This window comes from Rattus norvegicus, chromosome 5, assembly GCF_036323735.1.
Source record: "Rattus norvegicus strain BN/NHsdMcwi chromosome 5, GRCr8, whole genome shotgun sequence".
Lineage (NCBI taxonomy): Eukaryota > Metazoa > Chordata > Mammalia > Rodentia > Muridae > Rattus > Rattus norvegicus.
The window spans coordinates 144,316,397-144,341,531 of record NC_086023.1 but is presented as its reverse complement, the minus strand read 5'-3'; the positions used below and the strand labels follow the sequence as shown (position 1 = coordinate 144,341,531).

The 25,135-nt window shown below is 49.3% G+C and overlaps 2 protein-coding genes across 6 annotated transcripts in view; one reads left to right on the top strand and one right to left on the bottom strand.

Annotated features, from left to right (window-relative positions):
• Positions 1-9,290, bottom strand: part of KIAA0319l (KIAA0319 like) — a 92,941-nt gene extending 83,651 nt beyond the window's left edge. Inside the window, exons 1-2 of one of the 4 annotated variants that reach the window (XM_063287023.1) lie at positions 9,088-9,290; positions 5,610-5,779 (exon numbers count right to left, since the gene is read on the bottom strand). In XM_063287023.1, coding sequence (XP_063143093.1) covers positions 5,610-5,779; positions 9,088-9,290 — 373 coding nt within the window. Of the gene's footprint in view, positions 1-5,609; positions 5,780-8,853; positions 9,017-9,087 lie in introns of those variants that run through there. The other 3 variants (XM_063287024.1, NM_001159655.4, XM_063287025.1) reach the window with 3 other exon arrangements.
• A 124-nt stretch (positions 9,291-9,414) lies between these two features.
• Positions 9,415-19,245, top strand: Ncdn (neurochondrin). Of its 2 annotated transcripts, NM_053543.2 has the most exons (7): positions 9,485-9,875; positions 10,767-10,907; positions 12,011-12,979; positions 14,099-14,340; positions 15,663-15,887; positions 16,290-16,432; positions 17,722-19,245. In NM_053543.2, the coding sequence occupies exons 1-7, from the start codon at positions 9,843-9,845 to the stop codon at positions 18,156-18,158; spliced, it is 2,190 nt and encodes a 729-aa protein (NP_445995.2). In that variant the 5' UTR covers positions 9,485-9,842; the 3' UTR covers positions 18,159-19,245. The 2 variants fall into 2 exon arrangements, with proteins under 2 accessions (XP_063144585.1, NP_445995.2); XM_063288515.1 differs by lacking the exon at positions 10,767-10,907 and having other exon boundaries at positions 9,415-9,525; positions 17,722-19,240.
• Positions 19,246-25,135: the final 5,890 nt, after the last annotated feature.

The window sequence follows — 25,135 nt, the reverse complement described above, 5'->3', positions numbered from 1 at the left end:
ATATAATAGTTTCTCTGTTTCTCTCATCAAACTTGCCATTTTCCTGGATGGGGGTTGTGCTGCATTTGGTGTTTTACTATTGCCTCATCTGGAGTCAGAAAATCTGGAAGTTTCCAGGGTCAACTACCACCTTTAGCCTATAAGATCGGCCACCTTGTTGTAGGATTCCAAATCCAATTAGGTCTGTGCCCCGCACACACAACTCTTCAGACACAGCCTTTCTTGTTTGGGAATGTTGACACAGTTCAGAAGTTAATCCCTTCAGTTGCTTTCAAAGGCATTTTAGCTCCTTAAGTTGTCTTTGTAAACCTCTCCCCTCATTATATTGCTTTCACGGTTTAAGCCTCAAAGGATAATCCCCTACTGCTAATGTAGTATCCAGGCTACAAATACTTTTATACTACATTTGTGTGCCAGATTTTATACTTGCTTAGAATACCTCACATAAGCAATAAGGGCCAAATTCCTGCTCTTAAGAAGTTGACTAACTCCTGAGGAATTTCCAAGTTCTTAGGGGAATCTCACATTTGTTTCCAAATGATAATCACCGGGTCCAAAATGCTATTTTCAAACCACATAGCAGTAAAATTATACAGAAAGCACTGACTCAATAGCCCACAAGGAAGAAAGGGTAGCTTTTATCACACAAACCATGATCACTCATTTCTATCAGTGGGCTTCACTCCCGAGTCCAAACCAGATATGTAAAGAAACCACCTAAATGAAGTCAGTGTGTCCCTGGGAGCGCTACCAAAGAGGGGCCAATAGTAAATGGTACCTGGAATGGGAGGTAACTGCAGAGAGCCCTTATTTTGCATTATTTGTTCAGGAAGAATTTATATAATCCATGAGCTAAATGATAACAAATTAAAAAACAAAAGACCGGGGCTGGAGAGATGGCTCAGTGGTTAAGAGCACTGACTGCTCTTCTCGAGGTCCTGAGTTCAATTCCCAGGAACCACATGATGGCTCACAACCATCTGTAATGAGATCTGATGCCCTCTTCTGGTGTGTCTGAAGACAGCTACATTGTACTTATATATAATAAATAAATAAATCTTTAAAAAAAAAACACCTAGGGGCTGGGGATTTAGCTCAGTGGTAGAGTGCTTACCTAGGAAGCGCAAGGCCCTGGGTTCGGTCCCCAGCTCCGAAAAAAAGAACCAAAAAAAAAAAAAAAAAAAAAAAAAAACACCTTTTATCGGGAGGGAATAAAAGTAAGTGCTCAGGTAAAAGCTGAGTATATATAAGTAACGGGTACCAACTAAGGTGACATAGACAGGGCTTCACCTGAGTCATTTTGTTGTTGCATTGCGTGGTAGATTTTCATCTCCTTATTAAAAAAGAGAGAGAAGCGATTGTTTGAAAACAGAAGAATAAAAAGAGATCATATTATATAAACATTCAGTCAAATATTTTATTTTAGATTATTTTCTATTATGTGTTTTTTTTTTTTCATTTCATACCATTGGTGCTGCAGTAAACACGTAGTTATTTATCTTGCTTTTATCACTTCGTGTAGGATGTTTCCTCATATACTCATTCTTCTGAACTAGGAAATGTTGCATAGTGTCTGTCCTAGTTACTTTTCTGTTGCATGATCAAAACACCATGACCAAAAGCAACTTGGGGAGGGAAGGATTTATTTCAGCTAACGAGTTACAGTCCATCAGCAAGGGAAGCCTAGATGGGAACCAAGGAGGAGAGCTGCTGCCTGGCTTGCTACCTCCAGTTTGCCCTCCTGCCTAGGGATGGCACCACCTATAGTGGGCAGGCCCCTCCTATAGCTTAGCAATTAAGAAAATCCCTCTCTGAGTAGCCATAGGCCAATCTGACAAATATAATTCTTTAGTTGAGGGTCCTTCTTTCTAGATGATTCTAGTTTTGTGTCAAATTGACAACTGAAAGTAATTATGATGCTATAACATAAATACGTAAAGATATTACTGCTGTGTCACTGGGCAGGTGATAGCAATGTTTCAAAGTACAAAATAAACAAGTGTCAATTATTGTTCTTATTCCCAACAACTATCTAAAGATATACTTAAGATAAACTTCTCTTGTTTCTGTTTTTGCATTTATTTTGTTTGCATGTATATGTATGTGTGTGGGTGTACATATGCCATTGTGTGTGTGTACATGTACCATAGTGTGTGTGTGTGTGTGTGTGTGTGTGTGTGTATCCACATATGCTACAGTATGCATGTGTGTGCACATGTGCCACAGTATATGTGTATAGATATGTATGTGCCACGGTGTGTTTGTGTTTGTGTATGTGCACATGTGCCACAGTATGTGTGTGTGTGTGTTAAGGCTTAAAGGACGGGGGGTTGGGGATTTAGCTCAGTGGTAGAGTGCCTGCCTAGCAAATGCAAGGCCCTGGGTTCAGTCCTCAACTCCAAAAAAAAAAAAAAAAGAAAGAAAGAAAGAAAGAAAAAAGAAAAAGGCTTAAAGGACAGCTTGTAAGTCAGTTCTCTACATCCACCATGTAGTTTCAGGGACTGTCAGGCTTGTCAGCAAGTACCTATATCTCTCTGGCCCAATCTTTTGGTTTTCTGAGATAAGGCTTCATTCTGTGGCCAGTGTGACCTGGAACTCACAGGCATCCTTCTGTAGAGGTGGCACACACCTTTAATCCCAGCATTAGGAGGCACAGGTGGATCTCTGTGAGTTTAGAGCCAGGCTGGTCTATATATCAAGTTCTAGGACAGCCAGGGTTATCTCCAGACACCCTGTCTCAAAGCACACACACACACACACACACACACACAAAAGGATTACATTACAGGCACGAATCACCATGCCAAGTATTTGAGCTATACACATACATACATCATATCTATATATATGTGTGTGTGTGTGTATTCATATACATACAAACACACACATATTAAAGCCAAGGTCTCACTATGTATCTAAGATAAACTATTTTTATTTATGCATGTCAATATACACATATACATGTAAGGTGCCCTCAGAGACCAGACCTGACACAAGTCCTCTGGAAGAGCAACAAATACTCTTAACCACCTAGCCACCTCTCTAGTTCCTCTCAACTCCCGCATCAAAAACAACTATTTTTGCACTTGTATGTGTATGTGCTTTGTTTGCACGTATATATGTGCAGCACATGTATGACTGGTTATGTGCAGAGGTCAAAATAGGGAGTCAGATCCCACAAGTGAAATTACAGATGGCTGTGATCCACCATATGGATTCTAGCAAACAAGCCTGTGCTCTTAACCACTGAGCCATCTCTCTAGCCCTAAAACTCTAAAAAGGGGAAGTAAGTCAAGGGACATGAACTTTTTAAATCTCCTGACATTTATGCCAATCTGTTTTCTGTTCACCTCTTCTAGCGCTGTTTGAGGGCAGCCACGTCTCTCTTAGTGCCTCTCACAGCCTAGTCAAGTGTTCTACCATCAGCCTCTATCCCAAGCCCTAGATATTCTCATTTTAATCTTCATCAAGACAGAGTAAAAATTTTCTTATGTAAATCTGAAAATACCCCACAAGTCTACTCTTAACCAAGTATAAGTGGAAAATAGAGAAAGACTCAGAATTACTTGCTGACACTTCATAGTTCTCCCCTTGAACTCTGAATCTTTCAAATAATCTTTCAAGGTTCTGGGGTCAAAAAACCAAAAAACCCCTTTGGTTCTCCAAGAATCACTGATAGTCAGAAGGAACTGTGGTGGAAAGGAAGAAAACAACACTACAGCAAACAGACTGGGTTGGGGTCCTGCTCTGCCCTGTTCTCACTACTTGACTCTAGCCAAGTAACTTTGCTTCTCTGGGTCTCAATTTCCTTATTAGTACAATGAGTGTAACCTCTGTTTCAGAATTATCATTAAACATTAAGAAGACATGCAATGTTTCTACAAATCTGGTATGTGGTTGGTACACTTTCAAAGAAGTGCTTTTCCTAATGAGATAATACAAATTAATTACTTAATTAAAATTATCTCACATAAAACAATGCCCAGAATTAGCTAACAAAGCATCATTTTATATAAAAATATTTGGGTCAGCTTTCTACGTACTGCAAGCTCCACCACTACAATCATATAGTCATCAGCTACCACTGCACGACAGCAAAACCCACAGTCAGTGCTACAAAAATTGCTAAATACAGTAATTGCTTGATTCTTGAGTTTATGACAATGACAGAAATCTTCATAGCTGTCAGAGCACAAGCTAAATAGTCAGCCGTGACAGTGGTCTCTGCAGAGGTTTTTGGTCTTTGTCCAGGGCCCACTCAGAAGTCCTCAAAACCCTGCTTTCTCACACTCCATATTACGTCAGCAAAAGAATGAAAAGCAAAGACAGAGAGAGGACGTATTTCTAAATTTGGCTTTTGACAGTTAGCCTTCTTGGCACTGATGTCTGGCAAGAGGCTCTAAGCAGGGACTGTCTTGAGGACAGTTTACTCTGTCAAGTCCATCAACATGGTTCTCTTCTATTAAAAACAACAAGCAAGTGTGTGTGGGGCCAGAGATGGCTCTGCTGTGCAAGCCTGACCAGCTGCATCTAATCCTTGGAATCCACACAAATGTGGAAGGAGAGAACTGGCTTCACAAAGCTGTCCTCTGACCAATACACACAGACCATCATGGCGGGTGTGTGCAGCCCTTTCAAATTAAAACAAATACATGGATTTGTTAAAGTAGTAAGAATCCACCATTCATACCTTCGATCTTAACACTCAGGAGACAGAGGCTGGCAGATCACTGTGAGTTTATAGCCAGTCTAGTCTACATATCCAGTTCTATGCCAGCCAGGGCTAACACAGTGACACCCTTTCTCAAAAATAAAAAATAAAACAAAGTGCGCATTGCTCTGGTAAGAAAGCTAAGCATCTCTTTCTAAGCAGGTTTGGTCACACAGCATTACATGCCTCTACTATGTCATCTCTCAAGTCAAGGTATGAGGCAGATCTAAGGTTAGTCTAGTGAGGCAAGGGGATCATGATGTCAGGGCCAGCCTGGGCTACACATTGAGATCCCACTTAAAAAGATAGGAAGGGGGTTGGGGATTTAGCTCAGTGGTAGAGCGCTTGCCTAGCAAGCACAAGGCCCTGGGTTTGGTCTCCAGCTCCGGAAAAAAAAAAAGAAGATAGGAAGACTTTAGGTAATGTGTCCTGGGCCATGACACTTAATGTGCCTCAGTCATGTCCAGCTCCAGGGCCCCAATCTATCCAACTCTGAATATTTGTTTGTTTATTTGGCTTTATTTGTCAATCTACCTTTATAAAATGGCAAACTGAATACCGATTCTCCTTTAGAGAAAAAAATCCAATTCATATTTTGGTCCCAAAACAAACAAAGCAGGGTATGGAGAGAGAGGCAGCTGGAAATTCCAGGTCAGCCTGGGCTGCACACACACACACTCCAAAAACCTGTCTCAGAAAAAAACAGACAGACAGACAGACAGACAAAAACAAACCCAACAAGTAAACACCCATTAAAATGATGGCCATTATGTCAGCAGATGGCTTTTCTGCCTTCTGGTCGGTCTATAAAGCAAACCCATATATTCAGGATGCTGATTGTTTGGGGGGGGGGGGTGCAGGGTGGAAGGGGTTAAACCTTAAATCTCAAAAGTGATACCTGTTGACAACCACAGAACGCTGAGGCAGAAGAAACTGTAAACCAGGTACAGGCTTCTCGGTGGCTTCACTGATATCTGCCAACAATATCCTGGCAAAACCCAGGAAGTGGTACTTGGCTTGACTCCCAGTCTCTTCTCCATGGCCTTCCAGAGAGGCGGAACCAGTACACTAGAAAGACAGAAAGAGAAATTATATGCCAAGCAATTAATAATTGATTCCTGGAAATGTGGAATGCTAGAAAAATGTGACAGATCAGGAGAAAGAGAAATTTCAAGTGTGTCTTTCAATGTTCATCCCTGCCAGCAAATTTTCAGCCTGAGCTTCGGCAGAGCCTATAATTATCAGGGTAACAACAGAGCAAGGATATATAAAGTGAATCTGCTGTTAAAGTGATTTTATATCCCATTGTTGTCTAATCCGACGTCTGTGTGAGAATGGGAAAGAGCACCAACCTGAGAAAGTAGCTCTGATTTTCCACTTCAGCTTCTACTAACCGCTCTGTGATTTTGACCAAAGTACTTCGTTATCTAAGGAGAGGTTGGACTTCCTCTGACTAATCCTGACTATACTGCCCAGTCTTGCTCTTCCAAGGTGAGTCTCTTGAGGCACAGCAAGCACCGTGCCATCTTACAAATCTACCCAGTACACACTTTTACACTATCTGCCTGTCCAATTCGTTTGCAATTCCTGTCTTAACGTCTCCTATACTTCTCCCCATGTGTTTAACTTAGCACTGTGCTGGCTACTCTGTAATCTGGTGGCTGTAGTATATGGAGGGGAGAGGAAAGAGGAGAATGACACTGATTTTCCAGAGCTTTCTTCCCTCTCACATAATTCTTGACAACACAAGTTGATAGGGTTCTGAAGAAATAATTCAAAGATCTGTTGGCTAGGCATGGTGTCCCATAGCTGAAATCCTAGCTATGTGGAAGGTTACAGAATTGTTAAATCCAGGACTCCGAGGTTAGCCTAGAGAATATAATGAGACACTGTCTCAAAAAAAATTGGGGTTGGGGATTTAGCTCAGTGGTAGCGCGCTTGCCTAGCAAGCGCAAGGCCCTGGGTTCAGTCCCCAGCTCCGGAAAAAAAAGAAAAAAAGAAAAAAAAATTAAGTTTTGTGCCAGCACTGGTGGTAAATAACTCTAATCCCAGCATTGGGTAGGGGTGGGTGGGAGTGAGGGTGGGGATTGAGGGTGAGGGCTGGCAGATCTCTGTGAGTTTGAGGCCCGTCCGGTCTACACAGCAAATTCCAGGATAGCCAAGGCTATAGAAAAGCACTCCCTCAAAGAAACAAACAAACAAACAAAAATTTAAAAATTTTCTGTCCTGAGGTTGGGGGATTTAGCTCAGTGGTAGAGCGCTTGCCTAGAAAGCGCAAAGCCCTGGGTTCCGTCCTCAGCTCCGGAAAAAAAAAAAAATTCTGTCCTAAATATGAAGTTATGAAGCTGACACTCACATCTGGTAAAGAGCACGGGTTGGCAATTCTAACCCTCACTTCCAGTCAGCATACAAGATGACCAACATTATCTGGAATGGATTTCAGTGCCGATGCCAAGAAGGAAGAGACACAACCATACCACTCCAAATTGAGGTAATGCCTTTCCCTGAGCCACGGGCACCGGAAGGACTTCTATCTCTCTCATCTCTCTCATTCTCTTCTACCCATTCCTATCTAATTTTCCTGTAATTGTACGACACAGGACGGAGGGGAGGGAAAAAAGGCATCATGTAGCCAAAGAAGCTATACTCAGAAACTTCTCTAGCCTCCCAGGATGGAGTGGAGAGCATGCATGTGCTCGTGAGTGTGTGCGTGGATCTTCCCCAACATTTCTGCCTACCACAAAGGGATTTAAAACTAAAGGTGACTTAATACCTGTCATCAATATCCTGGCAGGTGGGTGGGGAAAAGCAAAAAAGAAATAAAAAGGCTTTGAAAACAGGAGGAATAAACACCATTGGACTTGCAAGCTGGTTACAAGTGCCTGGGAGAGACAGAGGTAATTTCATTTGCACTCCAGGCTGCTTATTCGGCTGAAACCTATAATTGCCTCTGGGCACAAAACACTGCTAGGGTCCAGTTAAAAGCTTGCTGACCAGAGGCAGGAACAACAAAAAACACTGCTAAGATCCAAAATGTTTGTTATCAAATCAAAGGGTAGCAACCCAGGGAGAGAACACACACCCCCACAATACTTGACAAATGAAAATCTAGAAAAGCTCCCAGTAGTTCTGGCATTTAGGGCGTTACAAGTACACCGGAAATAAAAGCACTCTGTCGCAGCAGCTGTTCAGACAGAGCAGGGGGTAATGTTTACTTAATACTTCAGGTTGATGGGGAATGTATCATAGTTCAGTCTGTCAGCTACATACGTGGAACTCCATTTATGTACACAGCGATAAGATATGTTTGAATAACGACAGAGCCCGTCTATTCAGCGGGTGTGAGTAATCAAGAATAAAGCTTCTTAAGAAGGGGGGGAAAAAGTCCTAGATGTTTGAAAAAGTTACAGAACAGACTGCCATGAATAGCTTTGCTTATATTTGCAAACACTGTTTTCCAAATAGCTGAAAAAATGAACAGATTGTTCTAAGAGGACGTCTTTCCAATTTGTTCCTAGTTTCCAGTCTGTTAATCACAAGATAGCACAAGGAGAGTCAGCTAATGCGCTTTAACAACTTCTATTGTCGGTTGGGCACAACCACCGTGAGGTGAAACCAGGCAAAGCATTCCTGGAACCCCGCCTGAGGTCTTCTACTTTGACTTCCTTCATTTCGCTTTTGTGCTCACTGCAGCCACTGCAGGACCCTGGGGCAAAATCGTCAAAATTCTCGAGGAGGGTTTTCGCCAACGAGCCCAGCCCCGCCCCCTTTATTCTGTATCAACTTTTTTTTTTCTTTTTATCTCGATGGGAAGATCATCAAACACCAGAGACAGCAATTCGGACGAGGCTGCAGAGGTCGAGAGTTATCAGAAGGACCGCAGTGCCTGGAGCCTGGTCTGCCAGTCTGTCAGGGAATAGACAGAACTGCCTGACCAGGCCTGAGCCCCAAAGCAGGGGTTCAGCTTGGGACTCTGGCACCTGCAAGGCTAGAAGCAGCTGACTTGTCCTGTCCCAGCCAGGAGCGCCACCTCCGGGTCCCAACGCCCGGCCAGCGTACCCCGAGGCATAGCCCGTCCCGCCTCTGCCCCTCCCCTAAGCTCATGGTCCTCGGCCTGGCAGCCAGCCGCCCCGGCCACCTACCGGGGCTCAGGGCCACATAGAGGGGTGCCGGCTCTCGGCGGCCTCCGCCTCCTCCCGATCCATGGGCTCGGGGGGCCCCCAACCTTCTCTCCCCTCACGCAGAGGAGGAAGAGAAAGAAGGAAGTGCTGGCTCCCCACCCGGACAGCTCCCTCTTGCCTCAGCCTCCCTGGACAGCGACCGCGGCCGGAAACGCCGCCTCCTCCCACCTCCCAGGCCTTAACCCGGAAACACACCCTTCATGCTGAGCCAGTCCTCCTGCCCCCACCCTCCGGAAGCGCAATTCCAGCCGCGAGCCCAGGGTGGGAGGAGGGGTCGCGCTGAGAGAACTACGCACAAGCGAGGATGTCCAAGCCCTCAGCCTTTTGCTGCGAGCCCTCGTGGGGCGGCCTGCACCTTTCCTCCTTTGCACGAGCACCCAGGCCCCAGACTCGGGCATTGCCCACAAGCAAGATGGCCGCACCGGAGGCACCCCCCTACTGCTTAGCGCCCTGCTGTGCCATTGGTCAGAGTGCGGAGTGAGGCCAGCGCCGATTGGTCGAGAGCGATGCGGGGGTGGGGGTGGAGCTGTAGCATCCTGGAGCCAAGAGTGGGCAACGCGGCGTGAGCAGCAGCCCCAAGCTCCCGGAGCAACGCGCCCGGAGAAAGACTTCGCCGCTCGGGGCCGCAGCCTGGTGAGCTCAGCCCCCTTCAAGCCCTCCCCTGCATCTCAGCCGGAGCCTCTCCGAACCGGCGCTGATCGATGCCGAGACTCCCCAGGGACCCTATCGCGACTCCATCGTGCCATATCTCGACATCACCGTACCCTGTCGAGACTCCATTTTGTCACAACCCCTTTCAATATTTATCTATTATATATATTTTTAAAATTTGCCCTATCATATTTGGGGGCTGTCCCCTTCATGTCGTGATTTCGCTGTGATCTCTCCGTGACATCACCGCGCCATCGTGAAGTGTGATCTCATCGCTGCCCTGTCGTTCGACTTCATCAATGTCGTGTTGTGACCTGGCTGCGGCGGGACAGGTGGTGACCGCCAGGATCCCTTCTCCCCTTCTCATCTCTCCATCACTGCAGCCCCGCTTCGATTATCCGGCTTCTGGATTCTGTTATCCTGAGAGCCATCCGACCCCTCCTTCCTTCTCCAGCCAGTGCCGGCACCCACAGGCTGTTAGCGGGACGGGCAGGGAGAGTACAGGGAGCACAAGGGGTTAATGCTGGTGCTGCTGCTACTGCAGCAGCACCAGTTGCAGCTCCTGCTCCTGCAGCCTCTGCAGCCTCTGCCCGAGGGAGGGAAAGAAGAGAAGGCAAGGAGGCTGCGGGGGCGATTAAGAGCCCTGGCTGGAGGGGTGGGTCCGCAGGGGAGTCTTCAAAGCCTTCTCTGGAGAGCTTGCCTTCTCACTCCTGCTGAAGCCAGTCTACTTTCTCTGAAGAAGGGAGGGGAAAGGAACCCTAGAATGCCCTTTTCTTCCTTGTCAGCGTGAGTCCGGATAATCGAACTTCACCCGTGTATGTCTTCATTCCTCCCTGTCTGTCCTCACCACTCACTCCTCGTGTGCCTCCTGGAGAGAGATAAAACCCGGTCCGTATCTGGTGCCAGGGGCTGCTGAGCAGTTGGGCCAGCTTCTTCCCACTTCTAGACTGGTGAGGAAAGCTGTCTAGCTGAGCAGCAGCATGCATGGTCCTCATATCCCACTTTTCTGGAGGTGACCTTGGACCAGGGTCCCTTCATCCTAAAGAATTTGCAGGTCCAGCCTCTTAAAGGGGCTCCCCCAAGGGAGGTCAGTCATGAGGAAGCCACCCTTCCAAATCCACCCTCCCCTCCCTCTGTGCTAATCCCTCCCCACATCCTCCACTTCCACCCCCGCCCCCGCCCCTCCTCTGCAGAGGGATGCTCAGTCCCTCTTGTGTTCACAGTTGGGCAAGGCGGGCATCATGGCCTCGGATTGTGAGCCAGCTCTGAACCAGGCAGAGAGCCGAAACCCCACCCTGGAGCGCTACCTGGGAGCCCTCCGTGAGGCCAAGAATGACAGCGAGCAGTTTGCAGCCCTGCTGCTAGTAAGGACCTGGAAGGTGGGAGGGTTGGACAGGAGGGCCCCCAAAGAATGGGGTCAGCAAGTCCTCAGGGAGATCTAAGTGGTATTGGCAACCCGGAGGCACCAAAAAAAAAAAAAAAAAAAAAAGGCCCAAGACCTCCACCTTTATACTCTGCTCCCTTGGGAATGGGGGAAGGGGAGAAGAGAGGTGAATAAGGCAGTGGCATGGGACCACGGAGGAGGCTGCCTGGATTTGCTTTTTGGGGCGTCCCAGAGCAGATGGGAGCTGACTCATAGGGTAGCAGCAGCAGGTTGTAACTAGTGCAGAGTACTTGTGGGCTGGGGTAGCTTTTTCTTCGACCTGCGAGAGTAACAGGATTGGGAGTAACTAGAGAGAGGCTCTGAGAGGTGACCGGAGAAGGCAGTAGGTTTGTTAAAAGTAAAGGTCTCAGTCTGCTAGAGGAACCCAAGCTGGGGACAGCCGAGCGGGAGCTGCAGTGCTTGGGGGGGGGGGGGATGAGTTGGTGTGTGGGGGGTGAAGGGAGGAGGGAGTGCAGCAGTTGCTTGTTTGCCATGGCAACAGGGAGAAGGCTCTGGAGTCAAGGGCTCACACTGCAGCAGAGGAGGTGTTTAGGTGAAATGGAAAGGGAAATGTTTTGACATGCAGAGCAGGGAGACACAGGAGCCATTTCCCGTGAGAAGGTGGCGGAAATGGATCAGAGACTCCTCTGGAGACAAGAACTCAGGGAAGGACCCTGGATCCTTAGCGGATTTTAAACACTGAGTTCTAAAGCCCCCTGCATCCCAGGTCGTGGGCATATGGATTAATGAATTAGACACCAGGAGGCACTCCTCACTGGCCAGGTGATTGTTCCCAGATGAGTGGTTAAGGGCCACTGGACAGCCTCCTTTCCACGAGACAATCATAGATGACAGGGATCCCAGAGGTCACACATGTCTGTCTCCAAGGAGAGAGGAAGAGCTGGATGAAATGACCCCAGAATGAATCCCATTGCATAACCCACTCCTGCCAGCCCGCAGTGCCCAGGGAACAGAGTAGGGAGAGTGTTTGCTACATTTCTTTTCATTCTGCTGATAGCGTATTGCCTCCCCACCCCCCCATAGGTAACCAAGGCAGTCAAAGCAGGTGACATTGACGCCAAAACTCGACGTAGGATCTTTGATGCTGTTGGGTTCACCTTTCCCAACCGACTCCTGACTACTAAGGAGGCCCCTGATGGCTGCCCTGACCACGTTCTCCGGGCCCTGGGCGTGGCCCTGCTGGCCTGTTTCTGCAGCGACCCTGAACTAGCCAGCCATCCCCAGGTCCTGAACAAGATCCCCATCCTTTGCACATTCCTGACAGCCCGAGGGGATCCTGATGATGCTGCCCGCCGCTCCATGATTGATGACACCTACCAGTGCCTGACAGCTGTTGCAGGCACACCCCGAGGGCCCCGACACCTCATTGCTGGTGGCACAGTGTCTGCCCTGTGCCAGGCATACCTGGGGCATGGCTATGGCTTTGACCAGGCCCTGGCACTCCTGGTGGGGCTGCTGGCTGCTGCAGAGACACAGTGCTGGAAGGAGGCAGAGCCCGACCTGCTGGCTGTGTTGCGAGGCCTCAGCGAGGATTTCCAAAGAGCTGAAGATGCCAGCAAGTTTGAGCTCTGCCAGCTGCTGCCCCTTTTCCTGCCCCCAACAACTGTGCCCCCTGAATGCCACCGGGATCTGCAGGCTGGGCTGGCACGCATCCTAGGAAGCAAGTTGAGCTCCTGGCAGCGCAATCCTGCACTGAAGCTGGCAGCCCGCCTGGCTCATGCCTGCGGCTCCGACTGGATCCCAGTGGGCAGCTCTGGGAGCAAGTTTCTGGCCCTCCTGGTGAATCTGGCCTGCGTGGAGGTGCGACTGGCTCTCGAGGAGACAGGCACAGAGGTGAAAGAAGACGTGGTAACTGCCTGCTATGCCCTTATGGAGTTGGGGATCCAGGAGTGTACCCGCTGTGAGCAGTCCCTGCTGAAGGAGCCCCAGAAAGTTCAGCTCGTGAGCATCATGAAAGAGGCCATCGGAGCTGTCATTCACTACCTGCTGCGGGTAAGGACCCACTGGCCTGCGGAGGAAGGAGTGTAATAGGGAAACAGTTTAGCTGCACGAACATGCTGGCTGGTACTGTAGCAAGCACTTTAGGGAGTAGTGTGTGGCCGAGCCTCCTCCCCTCTCCCTCCTTGTCGTGGGCCTCCACACAAGCACCATACCACACACCATATGTGCACTCTGATCACAGCACACACACACAACACAGTAACCTCCCACTCACATATACTCTCCAGTACACACACGCTACACATCACACACCAAGTCGAGGCCGACTGTTCCACTCACTTTAAAGCATTGTCTCACATAGAAACCTGTCTATGTAGTTCCATGTCTTCCATGTAGACACAAGGATGCAGGAGAAAGGTGGGGGCCAGGAGCGGCCTGGTTCTCGCCTCTAAGTCTGTTCTCCCCCACCATCCCCTTTACTCTGTGTATTTGCAAGGCTGCCTCTTCTGTTAGGAGTCAGGCATGATTGGTCTCTTTAATGACCTGCTTCAGCCACTGGGCTTACCAGCCTTATGTCTAATAAGTCATGCTAAGCTCTGATATTATTTTCTGATTTAACCCATATGTGGGTGACCTCTCACTACTCCATGGCAAGTCTTTTCCCTTCCCTGCCTCAATTCAGAGCCTCTCTAAAGAAATGTTAAGTTTCCCCTGGTTCCCCAGCTACCTTAGAGGTAAAGAATTAGGGATGTGGGACTTGAATCTTGAAGCATTAGGCATGCTGTCTGAGACCCACTTGATTCGGTTGTCCACACTGAGGTCCTACTTAGCCCCTGTGGAGTGAGTCTCTCCCATGTGTTAGGTTTTGGGTAGAAACAGGCTGGTTGCCCCCGCCCCCTTAAGTTATGTTTATCTATTTCTTAAACGTGGAGGGGCAACGCATGCATGCCCCGGTACATGTGTGGAGCTTGGAAAACTAGTCAGTTCTTCGAGTTCACCCTGTGATTCACAGGAACCAAATGAGGTGGTAAAGTCCCCACTGAGCCATCCCACTGGCCCTCGGGGTCCATGTGTCATGGCCACACAGGCCAGGATTTCCCTCTAGTTGTATTGGCAGGCAGAGGAGGGTACCTGGTTCCACTCTGTCTTACTGGGGTCTTGTGACAACAGGTGGGGCCAGAGAAGCAGAAAGAGCCCTTTGTGTTTGCCTCTGTACGGATCCTGGGTGCCTGGCTGGCGGAGGAGACCTCATCCCTGCGTAAGGAGGTGTGCCAACTGCTGCCCTTCCTTGTCCGATATGCCAAGACACTCTATGAGGAGGCTGAGGAGGCCAGTGACATTTCGCAGCAGGTGGCTAACTTGGCCATCTCTCCCACTACACCAGGGCCTGCTTGGCCAGGGGATGCTCTCCGGTGAGTTATGGTTATGGGTTGTCCGGCCAGACCATTCCAAAGAAAAGGGTCTCCAGGATTGGTGGCACATGCCTGTAATTGCCGCAGTTAGGAGGCGGGGGCAGGAAATCTGAGAGTTCAAGACCTGTTTGGGCTATATAGAAAGTACCAGTTCGGGGCTGGGGATTTAGCTCAGTGGTAGAGTGCTTACCTAGGAAGCGCAAGGCCCTGGGGTTCGGTCCCCAGCTCCGAAAAAAAGAACCAAAAAAAAAAAAAAAAAAAAAGAAAGTACCAGTTCTTCCAAGGCTACATCTGCATAGCAAGACCCTGTCCCCCCCAAAAAAGAAAAATAGGTTAGGTAGATAGATAGGTAGGTAGATAGGTAGGAAGGAAGGAAGGAAAGAAGGAAAGAAGGAAAGAAGGAAAGAAGGAAAGAAGGAAAGAAAAGGGTCCGATAAGGATGCCCTTTCTCCTATCCTGGGCTCCCTGATGTCCTGAGTGTTCCCTCAGTGTCATATTTTATTTGTTTGCTTTGGGGGTTTCTTCCCACAGAGCTCCTGAACTGTCCTGTCACATACCACTTGCCATCTCCTTTTTTTTTTTTTTTTTTTTTTTGGTTCTTTTTTTTTCGGAGCTGGGGACCGAACCCAGGTCCTAGGCAAGCGCTCTACCACTGAGCTAAATCCCCAACCCCTTTTTTTTTTTTTAAACAGGGTCTCATCATATAGCCTTGGCTGGCCTGGGACTTCCTATGTAGACCAGGCTGGTCTGAGCTCAACCTCACAGAGATCTGCTGCCTCTGCCTCCAAAGTGCTGCAGCTAACACATGCACCCCATGCCCGGGTAATCCCCAGATTTTTATTAGAAACAGAACGTAGGTTTACTGAACATCTGCTACAAGGCAAGGTATTTCGCCGTATACTTTTCTAGAACAATTTCATCTGGTCCACATTGCAAATCTCATGATTTATAGAAATTTCATCCACACTTAAAATACACTGAGCTTGCTGGCTTACCCCTTTAATATCGGCACTTGGGAGGCTGAGGCAGAGTTGCTGAAGTCACTCTGGGCTGCAGAGGCAGAGGAAGACTGTGCCTCAAAAATAGTTTAAAAAACAAAATGGCAGAAATGAGCTCAGAGGGTGGGAAGTACACAGGCCACAGTCAGACTGTGGGGCGGAGGCCCCTGAACGGGGCCTGTGCACCCCCGATGCCTGAGCTTTCTCAGCACCACTTTGAAAGTGGGAGTGAGTCCACCTCCCCTGACTTCTATGTTCTTTTTTAGTCAGGGTGCTCTGCCCTTATCTCTCCCACCTCACGTTCCTCTGTCTCCACGTGCTCAGGCTCCTCCTTCCTGGCTGGTGCCACCTGACTGTTGAAGATGGTCCCCGGGAGATTTTGATCAAGGAAGGAGCCCCCTCACTTCTGTGCAAGTACTTCCTGCAGCAGTGGGAACTCACATCCCCTGGCCATGATACCTCAGTGCTGCCAGACAGCGTGGAGATCGGCCTACAGACCTGTTGCCACATCTTCCTCAACCTGGTGGTCACCGCTCCCGGGCTGATCAAGTGAGGGGCTTGGGAGAGGCTGGGAGGAGATCCCGGGAAGCAGAGGGAGCTTCCTGGCACCCATTCTCAACCTCCAACCTAGTGCCCTGAATCTGTAGGCTTCCCTGAGTGTTAGCGGAAGCGGGCTTCAGAACAAACAAAGCCAGTGCCACTTGAGGGTTTGTTGGAGCAGACCCCCAGGTATCCCAGGGGGATACCAGCCGTCACCCAGCTCAGCTCCTTGGAATCTTACCAACCCAGATGGCAGGGTTGAAAGTCAGCAGTTAACACTTCACCCTGCCACACGAAGTCCTGCCAAGCCCTGGTAGAGCTAGAAACCTCAGATGCCAGGTTTCCCAAAGGGCTTGGTGTGGAGTCTACTAACCCTCTGCCTGCCCCATCCTCTGCTCCCTCCCTCCCCAGGCGCGACGCCTGCTTCACATCCCTTATGAACACCCTGATGACGTCACTGCCCTCACTAGTGCAGCAGCAAGGAAGACTGCTTCTAGCTGCCAACGTGGCCACCTTGGGCCTCCTAATGGCCCGGCTCCTTAGCACCTCTCCAGGTAAGCCTCAGGGACAGAACACCTGAGTGGACTTGCAGTGTTCAGAATGCCAGCCTCCACTTTCAGAAAAGGGTGTAGCAGAATTTTCCCATCGAGAGGCAATTTCTACAGTATTTCTCCATCCTCCACCCCCACCCTTCTTCCCAACATGATTAACATTCTCTTCCTTTTAAAGACTTTTAAGGCAAGGCCTGGTGGGAGTTTAGTACAGACCTGTTCAGAGACACAAGCACAGGCACCTGGACTCCCTGGCAGCCTGGGAACTCTGAAACCCCCATTTTCAAGGTGGAGCTGTCCCCCATCCAGGCCCTGAGTCACAAACCCAGTGGGCTGCGTTGAGGTTTTTACCACTTAGCACCCCACCCCACTCTGTGACACACATCAATGCTACTCTCTGAGCACAACTTCTCCCTGCCCTACCTCTCTCTGGCTATGTGCAGGGGGCAGGGCGTCCCCTCCAGCCCCTGACAGCCCTCATTGTCTCCCACTTTGACCGTGGGTGTCTGCTTGGGTCCCTCTGTCCCCGCCTGTTCCCTGTGCCCCATCTGTCAGGTTGTAGGAACTAAGCAGATGCCTGGGAACAGGGTGTAATGTGCCCATACCCTCAGCTGCCTGTTTTCTGTGTGGGGATCCCAGCAGGGTACCCTGCCTCAGAAGAGGAACATTGCTCTGAACTAGGAACCCCTTGCACTTAGCCCCCAAGGAGAGTCACTGTGCTGTGGATCCAATGCAGTTCACCTACAAATGCTACCACATTAGTTGAACAGCTTCCTAAAAAGTCCGCAGAGGGGGCTCCTGAACCCCTGAACGACAGGTGTGCGCCAGAGTTGTATTACTGTTCACGATCTCCTTTGGCGCCCTCTTCTGGCAAGAAATCAAATCAGTTCATCCTCAGCCTGGTGAAGGGCTCTGGGCCACCAGCTAGCTGCCTGGGGCCCCTGCTGTGAAAACCCAGAGGAAGGTCCTTTTTTGTATATGACAGAGACTTACTCCTACCTCTTATGCATGTAGACGTCTTGATGATGGAGCATACCTGGATTATTTAATTCTCATGACAAATTGCTAAGATTGACTTGCTACTAGCTCCATCTTAATGAAGAAACTGAAATCCAAAAAAGTTTAGACACCCATTGTCACGCTAAGTGTCGAAGGTAGGCTTTGAACCTAGGCAGTCTGAATGCAGGTGATGCTTCTATTCTCTGAGTATGTCCACAGGAGGGATGGGAGGCCCTAGTCCAGTGCTTGGCCTGTCTGATTTATACCGGTACATTCTCCTCCGTTCCTTTCAGCTCTCCAAGGAACTCCGGCCTCCCGAGGTTTCTTCGCAGCTGCCATCCTCTTTCTGTCACAGTCCCATGTGGCACGGGCCACCCCTGGCTCTGACCAGGCGGTGTTGGCCCTGTCCCCTGACTATGAGGGCATCTGGGCCGACTTGCAAGAGCTCTGGTTCTTGGGCATGCAGGCCTTCACAGGTTGTGTCCCTCTGTTGCCCTGGCTGGCCCCTGCCGCCCTGCGTTCCCGCTGGCCACAGGAGCTGCTACAGCTGCTAGGTAGTGTAAGCCCCAACTCTGTCAAGCCCGAGATGGTGGCTGCCTACCAGGGCGTGCTCGTGGAATTGGCGCGGGCAAACCGGCTATGCCGGGAGGCCATGAGGCTGCAGGCGGGTGAAGAAACAGCCAGCCATTACCGCATGGCTGCTTTGGAGCAGTGCCTGTCAGAGCCCTGAGGGGCATCCAGTGGGTATAGACCCAGGGGCGGGCAGCGAGGGAAGGAGGGAGGAGGCATCTTCCCTGAAGCCCCCAAACTGGACCCCTTCTTCAGACCCCCACAAACACCCCAGCTTTCTGGCTTTTCTGAGGGCTAGGGCGTGATGCCCACCTCTCAAGTATAAGAAACTGCATCCTGCCTCCAGCCCCCTTGGGGCAGGGATTGGCTTGGAACAGAGGTTGGCCCCGCCAGGCCGGGGAAGGTTGGAGAAGTCCCCAGGAAGAGGGCAACTAAGTGTCATTATACCCAGCGTCTGGCTCCCTGACAGGAGGGAGGTCCCAGGGTAGGAGCGGGCTGGCAGGCGCAGACTGCCTCAGCCCATGTGCCCTGCCGGCCAGGGCGTGGCCTCCCCAAGGCTGTGGTGCCCCTTCTGGCTCCCCCAGGCCAGGTCCGCGCCCTTTAAATTGGCCGTTTGGCTTTTGCCTTCGGTCCTTTTGGACAGAGAGCAGGCTCAGGCCATTGACATCACAGTTCTTCCTTTCAACTCTAGTGACCCGGGGTCCGAGTTGCCCCTATGCTTCCAGGGCAATTTGGAGCAGACAGACCAGTGGGGGGCGGGGAACCTCCTTCCACCTGCGCTTCCTTGAGGGGACCGGAGTGCCCTTGGTCCCAGGTCTCTTGAGCTTTTGTGTCATGTTGCAGCAGAGTGAAGATGGGGGTTGGGGGTTATTTATTTTGCTTGTCCTTATCTCTGCTTGGACACCTGAGCATCAGCTCCCTGTGCCCCTGCTGCCATCTGGCCTGGCTGGAGCCAGGAACAGGAGGTCACATCACCCTAGAATCCGCATGTTTTCCCTGTGATTGCACTCCACTGCCACCGTGGTGCCTGGCTTCAGTTCCCCTCCCCCCCGTCCCTGCTAAGACTCTTCTCTGCAGGGAGACGCGACTGGCGGCTCCAGCAGGAACTACCTTTCTGAACCCGTGGAGACCCGCATACACCTGACCCCTTGCTTCCGCCCCTCCCCCCAGTGCGTTCTGTGATCGCCAAGTTCAAAGCTGTGCACATGTGGACACTCAATAAATGTTTATTGGTGATGAGAAGCCTCCTTTGTGGTCTGCCCTGCATCTCTGTGTCTTTCTGGCTCTTAACATGCTGCTCAATACTATCAGCTGGGCGAGCATCCTTCTAAATAGTAACGGATGTTCTCACTCACCTCCCCCAGGAGCTAGTTCTACATGCAGGGAAGTTTTAGATACACCCTGCCCTAGTACAGCAGGTTCATAAACCCAAATGTTGATATGGCTGGGCCTGGTGGGACACTCAGAAGGACTGCTTGTCTCCTTACAGCAACTTGTTTACAGGGTCATTGCAACACCCTCCAATTAAAACAAAAAGATTGTTATGGGGTGTGTGATTGGGGTGGGGGACATGTGCTGCAGCACTCATGGAGGTCTGAGGACAATGTGGAATTAGTTCTTGCCACTGTTGTGGGTTCTGGGGATAGAGGTCGTCAGCATGTTTATGTGGTAAGTATCTTTGCCCACGGAGCCAGCCCACAGGCCATGTTCCAACTTCTAAAGGGATCAGAAATCCTAAGTTTTATAAGGAAGCCAACTCAAACATTAAAAACTATTTTTGATTAAGTCACTGTTGGCCTAACAAAACCCAAAACCCAGAAAGCCAAGTGTGGCTCTCAGGCTACCAGCTGTGGACCTGGGTTTTCATGCCAAATACGGAGAGGAAGGGCCAAGTACCCTTTGCCATTCCAGGCTGGAGCCGGAACAGCTCCACCCCCACCCTGCCCTGTCTGTCTGCTCTGCAGGCTCCATCTAGGCCCCCAAGCCAGTAGGAAATCATCTACTGAGTGCATCCTGTAGCTTGCCCCACCCACATTTGTCTATGCAAAGCAAGCATATTCATTTGAAAACATGAGAAGACAAACTAACCTGTATCAATCACTAAGCAGCTTAATACCCAGTAGACGGTGTGACCTAAGGGTATTAGCAGTGACTTCTATGGAGGTCAAAACAAAATGTGCCTGGAATCTCAAGCTCCCCAGCCCCTTGAACAAATCTATGAAACCAAACACTGGCTCTGGGACCTGAGGGTTAGGAGGGGGCTTGCCAGGTGGACAAGCAGAAGAATGGTAGGTGTATAAGGCATACCATTCCTCTACTATGGTCCAGCAGGAAGAAGTGGAGGATGAGGCTGGACCAGGTCATAGTGTGCAATCCCCAGCATTTATTATGATGATTATTATTAATTCATGATCACTTTGAGATAAGGTTTCTCTATGTAGCCATGGCTGTCCTGGAACTTGTACTGTAGAGTAGGCTGGCCTCAAAACTTAGGAGGTCTGCCTAGCTCTGCCTCCTGAATGCCAGGATTAAAGGTGTGCACCACGCTGCTCTGCTCGATACCCAGCATTTTAAATATGTGACATACCAAAGAACCAGACTGCAGATTTTGGAGCAGATTAAATAGAATTCAGTTTGCATTTTAGAAAGATGGCTGACTGCAAAGGGAACGTCTGGAGTTGGCTGGGTGTGATGGATGTCTGTTGTAACCCAGCACTCTGGAGGTTAGAGCAGAAAGGAGGTTTTGGGGGCCAACTTGGGCTACCTAGCAAATGCAGGGAGACTGGGTGGGGAAGGAAGCAAAGAGGGGAGACTACTGAGGCAGCGGGAGGGAGGGCTCAGACAGTGGGGAAGAAATCAGAACTAAGCCAGGGATGAGGAGAATGAGGGTGGTGTGGGTAGGAGTTAGGAAATGGGACTTAGAAATTAATAAGTGAAAAGGAACAAAGAACGGGGAGCCAGTGATACCCCTGGGTTACTGTGACCCCTGTGTGGACCACTCTGTCATGGGAAACACTGGGAGAGAAACGGGTTTATGAAGGAATTGGTTTGGTGACTGGTTTGTGTTGTTTATGGAACATCTGAGGAGTGATTTCCTCCCCTTAGCCTAGAGCATGGGAAGACGTCTGAGAGGATTACAGATTTGGGAGCTGTCAAATGTTCTTCAGAATCATGGAAGGAGTGGCCAATAGTCTGGGGAAGCGAGGGAAGGGCCACAAAGCAAATGATTACTGTCTGGTCCTTGTTGTTGAGCTGCTCTCCTACATGCCAAGGCCAGCAAAACTCAAAAACACACGGCAGACTGAGACCTGTCCTCTCATGAGCCTCCACGAGAGGGTTCCAGGCTCCAGAGTGGGCAAGGGGCTAAACTGAAACTCCCAAGAATGTGCTCACTCTTGTCGCGGCGCTTCTGCTGAGCCGGGCAGGGGAGTGTTGGGATGCAGTGGTAAGCTCCAACCACCAGATGGGGCCTCAGCATCTTTTGCAAGATTTCGCTTCATGGAAAACATTTGCAGACAAGACTGTTAGCAAGAGGAATGTGGCTCTCTGTTTTCTTTGGGGTTTTGTTTTGTTTTGTATTAAAGAGGAGAAAAAATGCGAGCCTTGGAAGAGAATAAGCCAAGAATGCCAATGGAGAGTCCATGTGTATTCGAGCATGCATACCTCTGTGCCAATAAATGTCCAGTGTATATGTCTGATCAGTGTATCTGTGCCTGGTGTGCACCCCATTTTCCCAGGGGTATCTCTCCCCCTTCCCCATGCCTCCATCCAGGTGCATGTATCAGGAAGAACAGGCCATAAGAAATCACCACCCGCATGCTTTACAATGGGAAGAACCCTTGCCCCTGAAACAGAAGGGCTTAGTTTTCCGCAGCTCCACTGATCTCCAAAGAAGTAGATCGTAGAGCACATGTCCCTCCCCAGAAGAAATAAGCAAAATTGTTCGTTTGTCTGATGAACTCCTCAGATTGTAACTGGGCCTTATGTGTATCTATGCTAAGTCAAGTTCACATAAGAGCCCTTCCAAAGAGTCCCCTAATAGACTTGGAAAATTGTAACTCTCTTTTGGTCCCTTATTTATTTAAAAGGTATTTGGTGACTGCCTGATACACACCAAGCAAAGCACAAGATACACTTTTGACTTCTTTAGACTTTTTTTTTTAAGATTCATCTATTTTTTTAAAGATTTATTTATTTATTATATGTGAGTACACTGTAGCTGTCTTCAGACACACCAGAAGAGGGCAACTGATCCCATTACAGATGGTTGTGAGCCACCATGTGGTTGCCGAGATTTGAACTCAGGACCTTTGGAATAACAGTCAGTGCTCTTAATCTCTGAGCCATCTCTCCAGCCCTCATTTATTGTTTTATGTGTGGGAGTATTTGGCCAGCATATATGTCTGTGCAGCACAATGCCTGAGGGGGCCAGAAGAGGGCGCCAGACCCACCAGATCCACAGAACTGGAGTTACAGTTCCTGCCATGTGGGTCCTGGGAATGGAACCTGGCTCCTCTGGAAGAGCAAAGGTGCTCTTAGCCTCTGAGCCATCTCTCCATCCCCCCCCCCTCAAAAAACCTTTAGACTTGTGAAGTGACTCACAGAGGGAAAGGAAAAGTAACCAGGAGCTCTGGAGCACTGGCTAGTCAGCCTCATTCCTGAAGGGCCCCCGGCTACGGGTCCCAGAAGCACTTTGGGTAGGGAAGGAGCGTGGTCCAGGTAAAAGATGCCAAACAAAGGAGTTGGAAGTGGATCACAAGAAACGCAGGTCACTTGTTATTGGTTTGTTGCACAGCACAACCCAGATCACGTTAGGAATTATTAAAACAGATTCCTGGACTCAAGTGCAGGGCTGCTGATTCAGGGGGTCTGAGGTAGAGTCCAAGAACTGGTGTTTCCAACAAGTCCCCGGATGTCGTTGGTGATGATGGACCAGCTCTATGAAAAATGAGAGTAAGGAAGCTTAAGGCTCTGAGGAGGGCCCTGTGTTTTCTGAGGTAACTGCTCAGTCTCTTCCACGGTGGGTGTTTCTGGGTTGTAAGAAGAAACACTCAGGCTTTGGTGTGGTGTTTCATGCCTGCGATCCCAGCACTTTGGAAGCGGAAGCAGGAAGTTTATGAGTTCCAGGCTGGCTTGAGCTACACACACCCTGTTTCATAAGCGAAAACAAAAACAAAAAAACCGTCAAGGTCTAAAGTTGAAGTACACGGTATCATTTATGGTGCTGCAGAATTCGGGAGGATAAGCAGGTGGGGATTGGGATGTTGGAAGAGATGTGAGGTCAGCTTCCCCCCACCCCCCCAGCTGAGGACCAAACCAAGGACTCTACCACTGAGCTAAATCCCCAACCCTGCGAGGTCAGCTTTAACTTGCAAACTCCGAATGGCTGCAGGAGATGTCCTAAGGCAGTGGCTTTCACCCTTCCTGATACTGTGACCATTTAGTATGGTACCTTACGTCGTGATGACCCCCCCAACCATAAAATTTCTTTCACTGCTACTTAAATAACTAGTTTTGCTACTGTCATGACTAGTAAATATTTATGCTTGCTGATGGTTTTAGGCAACCCCCATGAAAGGGTCATTTGATGCCCCCCTAAAGGGCTCGCAACCTACAGGTTGAGAACAGCCGTCCTAAGGGACTGTCCAGCTGGCATCTGAGTGTATGGTTTTGGATTTCTAATCAGACTGACAGACCGGGAAGGACAGATTTGGGGGTAACAAGGAGACGAATGGTCATTAGACTTGGGAGGGGAATGAACTTGCTTCTGAAAAGTGTAGCCAGGGGGCTGGTGAGATGGTTTAGCAGGTAGAGGCACCTGATACCAAACCCGATGACCTGAGTTCAATCCCCAGAACCCACATTATTTAAAGTCCTTCAGGTTGTGCTCTGACCACGTGTGCACAGGTTCTCCCCCAACCCCTCTCAATAATGTAGATAGGAAGAGATAGAAGCTGCTCTAAGCATACGCAACCAACATTAAGAATGGATGAATGGATTTCTTGGGGGCATGGAGAGATGGCTTAATGGTTGAGAGCTCCTCTTCCAGAGGACCCAGGTTCAATTCCCAGCACCCACATGGCAGCTCACAACTGCCTGTACTTCCAGTTCCAGGGGGCCCAACACCTTTATACATGAACGTAAAATGCTAAAGAACATAAAAATAAAATTTTGAAAGAAAAAAAAAAGAGATTGGGGGGTTGGGGATTTAGCTCAGTGGTAGAGCGCTTGCCTAGCAAGCGCAAGGCCCTGGGTTCGGTCCCCAGCTCCGAAAAAAAAAAATTCTTAAAAAAAAAAAAAAGATTGGTAATGATGAGATGCGGTGAAAAGACAAAGAAAAAATGGTCAGATTAAGAGGGACTGGTGGCAAGGGTGAGGGAAGCCAGTGAGGCAGAGACAGAGCCCATCCCAAGCTTGTTAGAAGAGCAGAGAGGTCCTCAAGCTGGGCCCATGCATCATCCTCATCGTGGTTTCTGGACTTTCCCCACTGGAGTCCATCCATTCATGAGCTATGCACTGACATCTATCTCTGGGATTAATTTCAGACGTCTCATGACTGAGGTCAAGGGTAGAGGATGAGCGAAGTGGGCACAGACATGGCTAACAAACGCAAACTCACAGACCTGAGGAGGAAGGCTGCACAGCTGCCCCTGTCTGCCTCCCCTGCCACCCTAGCTGCTGGTTCTGGCCTGTGGGAAACTCTTAGGGATGCATGCACAGATGCTGGCTAGCCTCATCCTCTCCTCACAGCTCCCCAACCCCAACCCTGTGTGTCAGGCTGAGCTTTGTTCTAGCCATGTGCATTCTTGGATGTCATCCAGAACAGAGGTTACTGTTCTAATCTCTCAATAGTGTTACTTTTACCTTCTCATCTTTTTCTTCACTAGAAAGAAACAGAAGAAAACAGCGGTTCCTCTCCACCCTCCCTTACTTTTTGTTGCAGAAACAGAGCTTGGAGAGGAAGCCGGACTTGCCCAGAATTACACAGCCACTCAGGAGTCAGACTTAATTGTGAATGCTTGAGTCCGAGACAGAAAAAGAAATGATCCTGAGCACAGAGAAAGGCTGGAGAAGGGCTGCCACAGAACTAGTTGTTTGACTGTAGGCCAGTAAGTCACCTAACCTCTATGGGCCTTG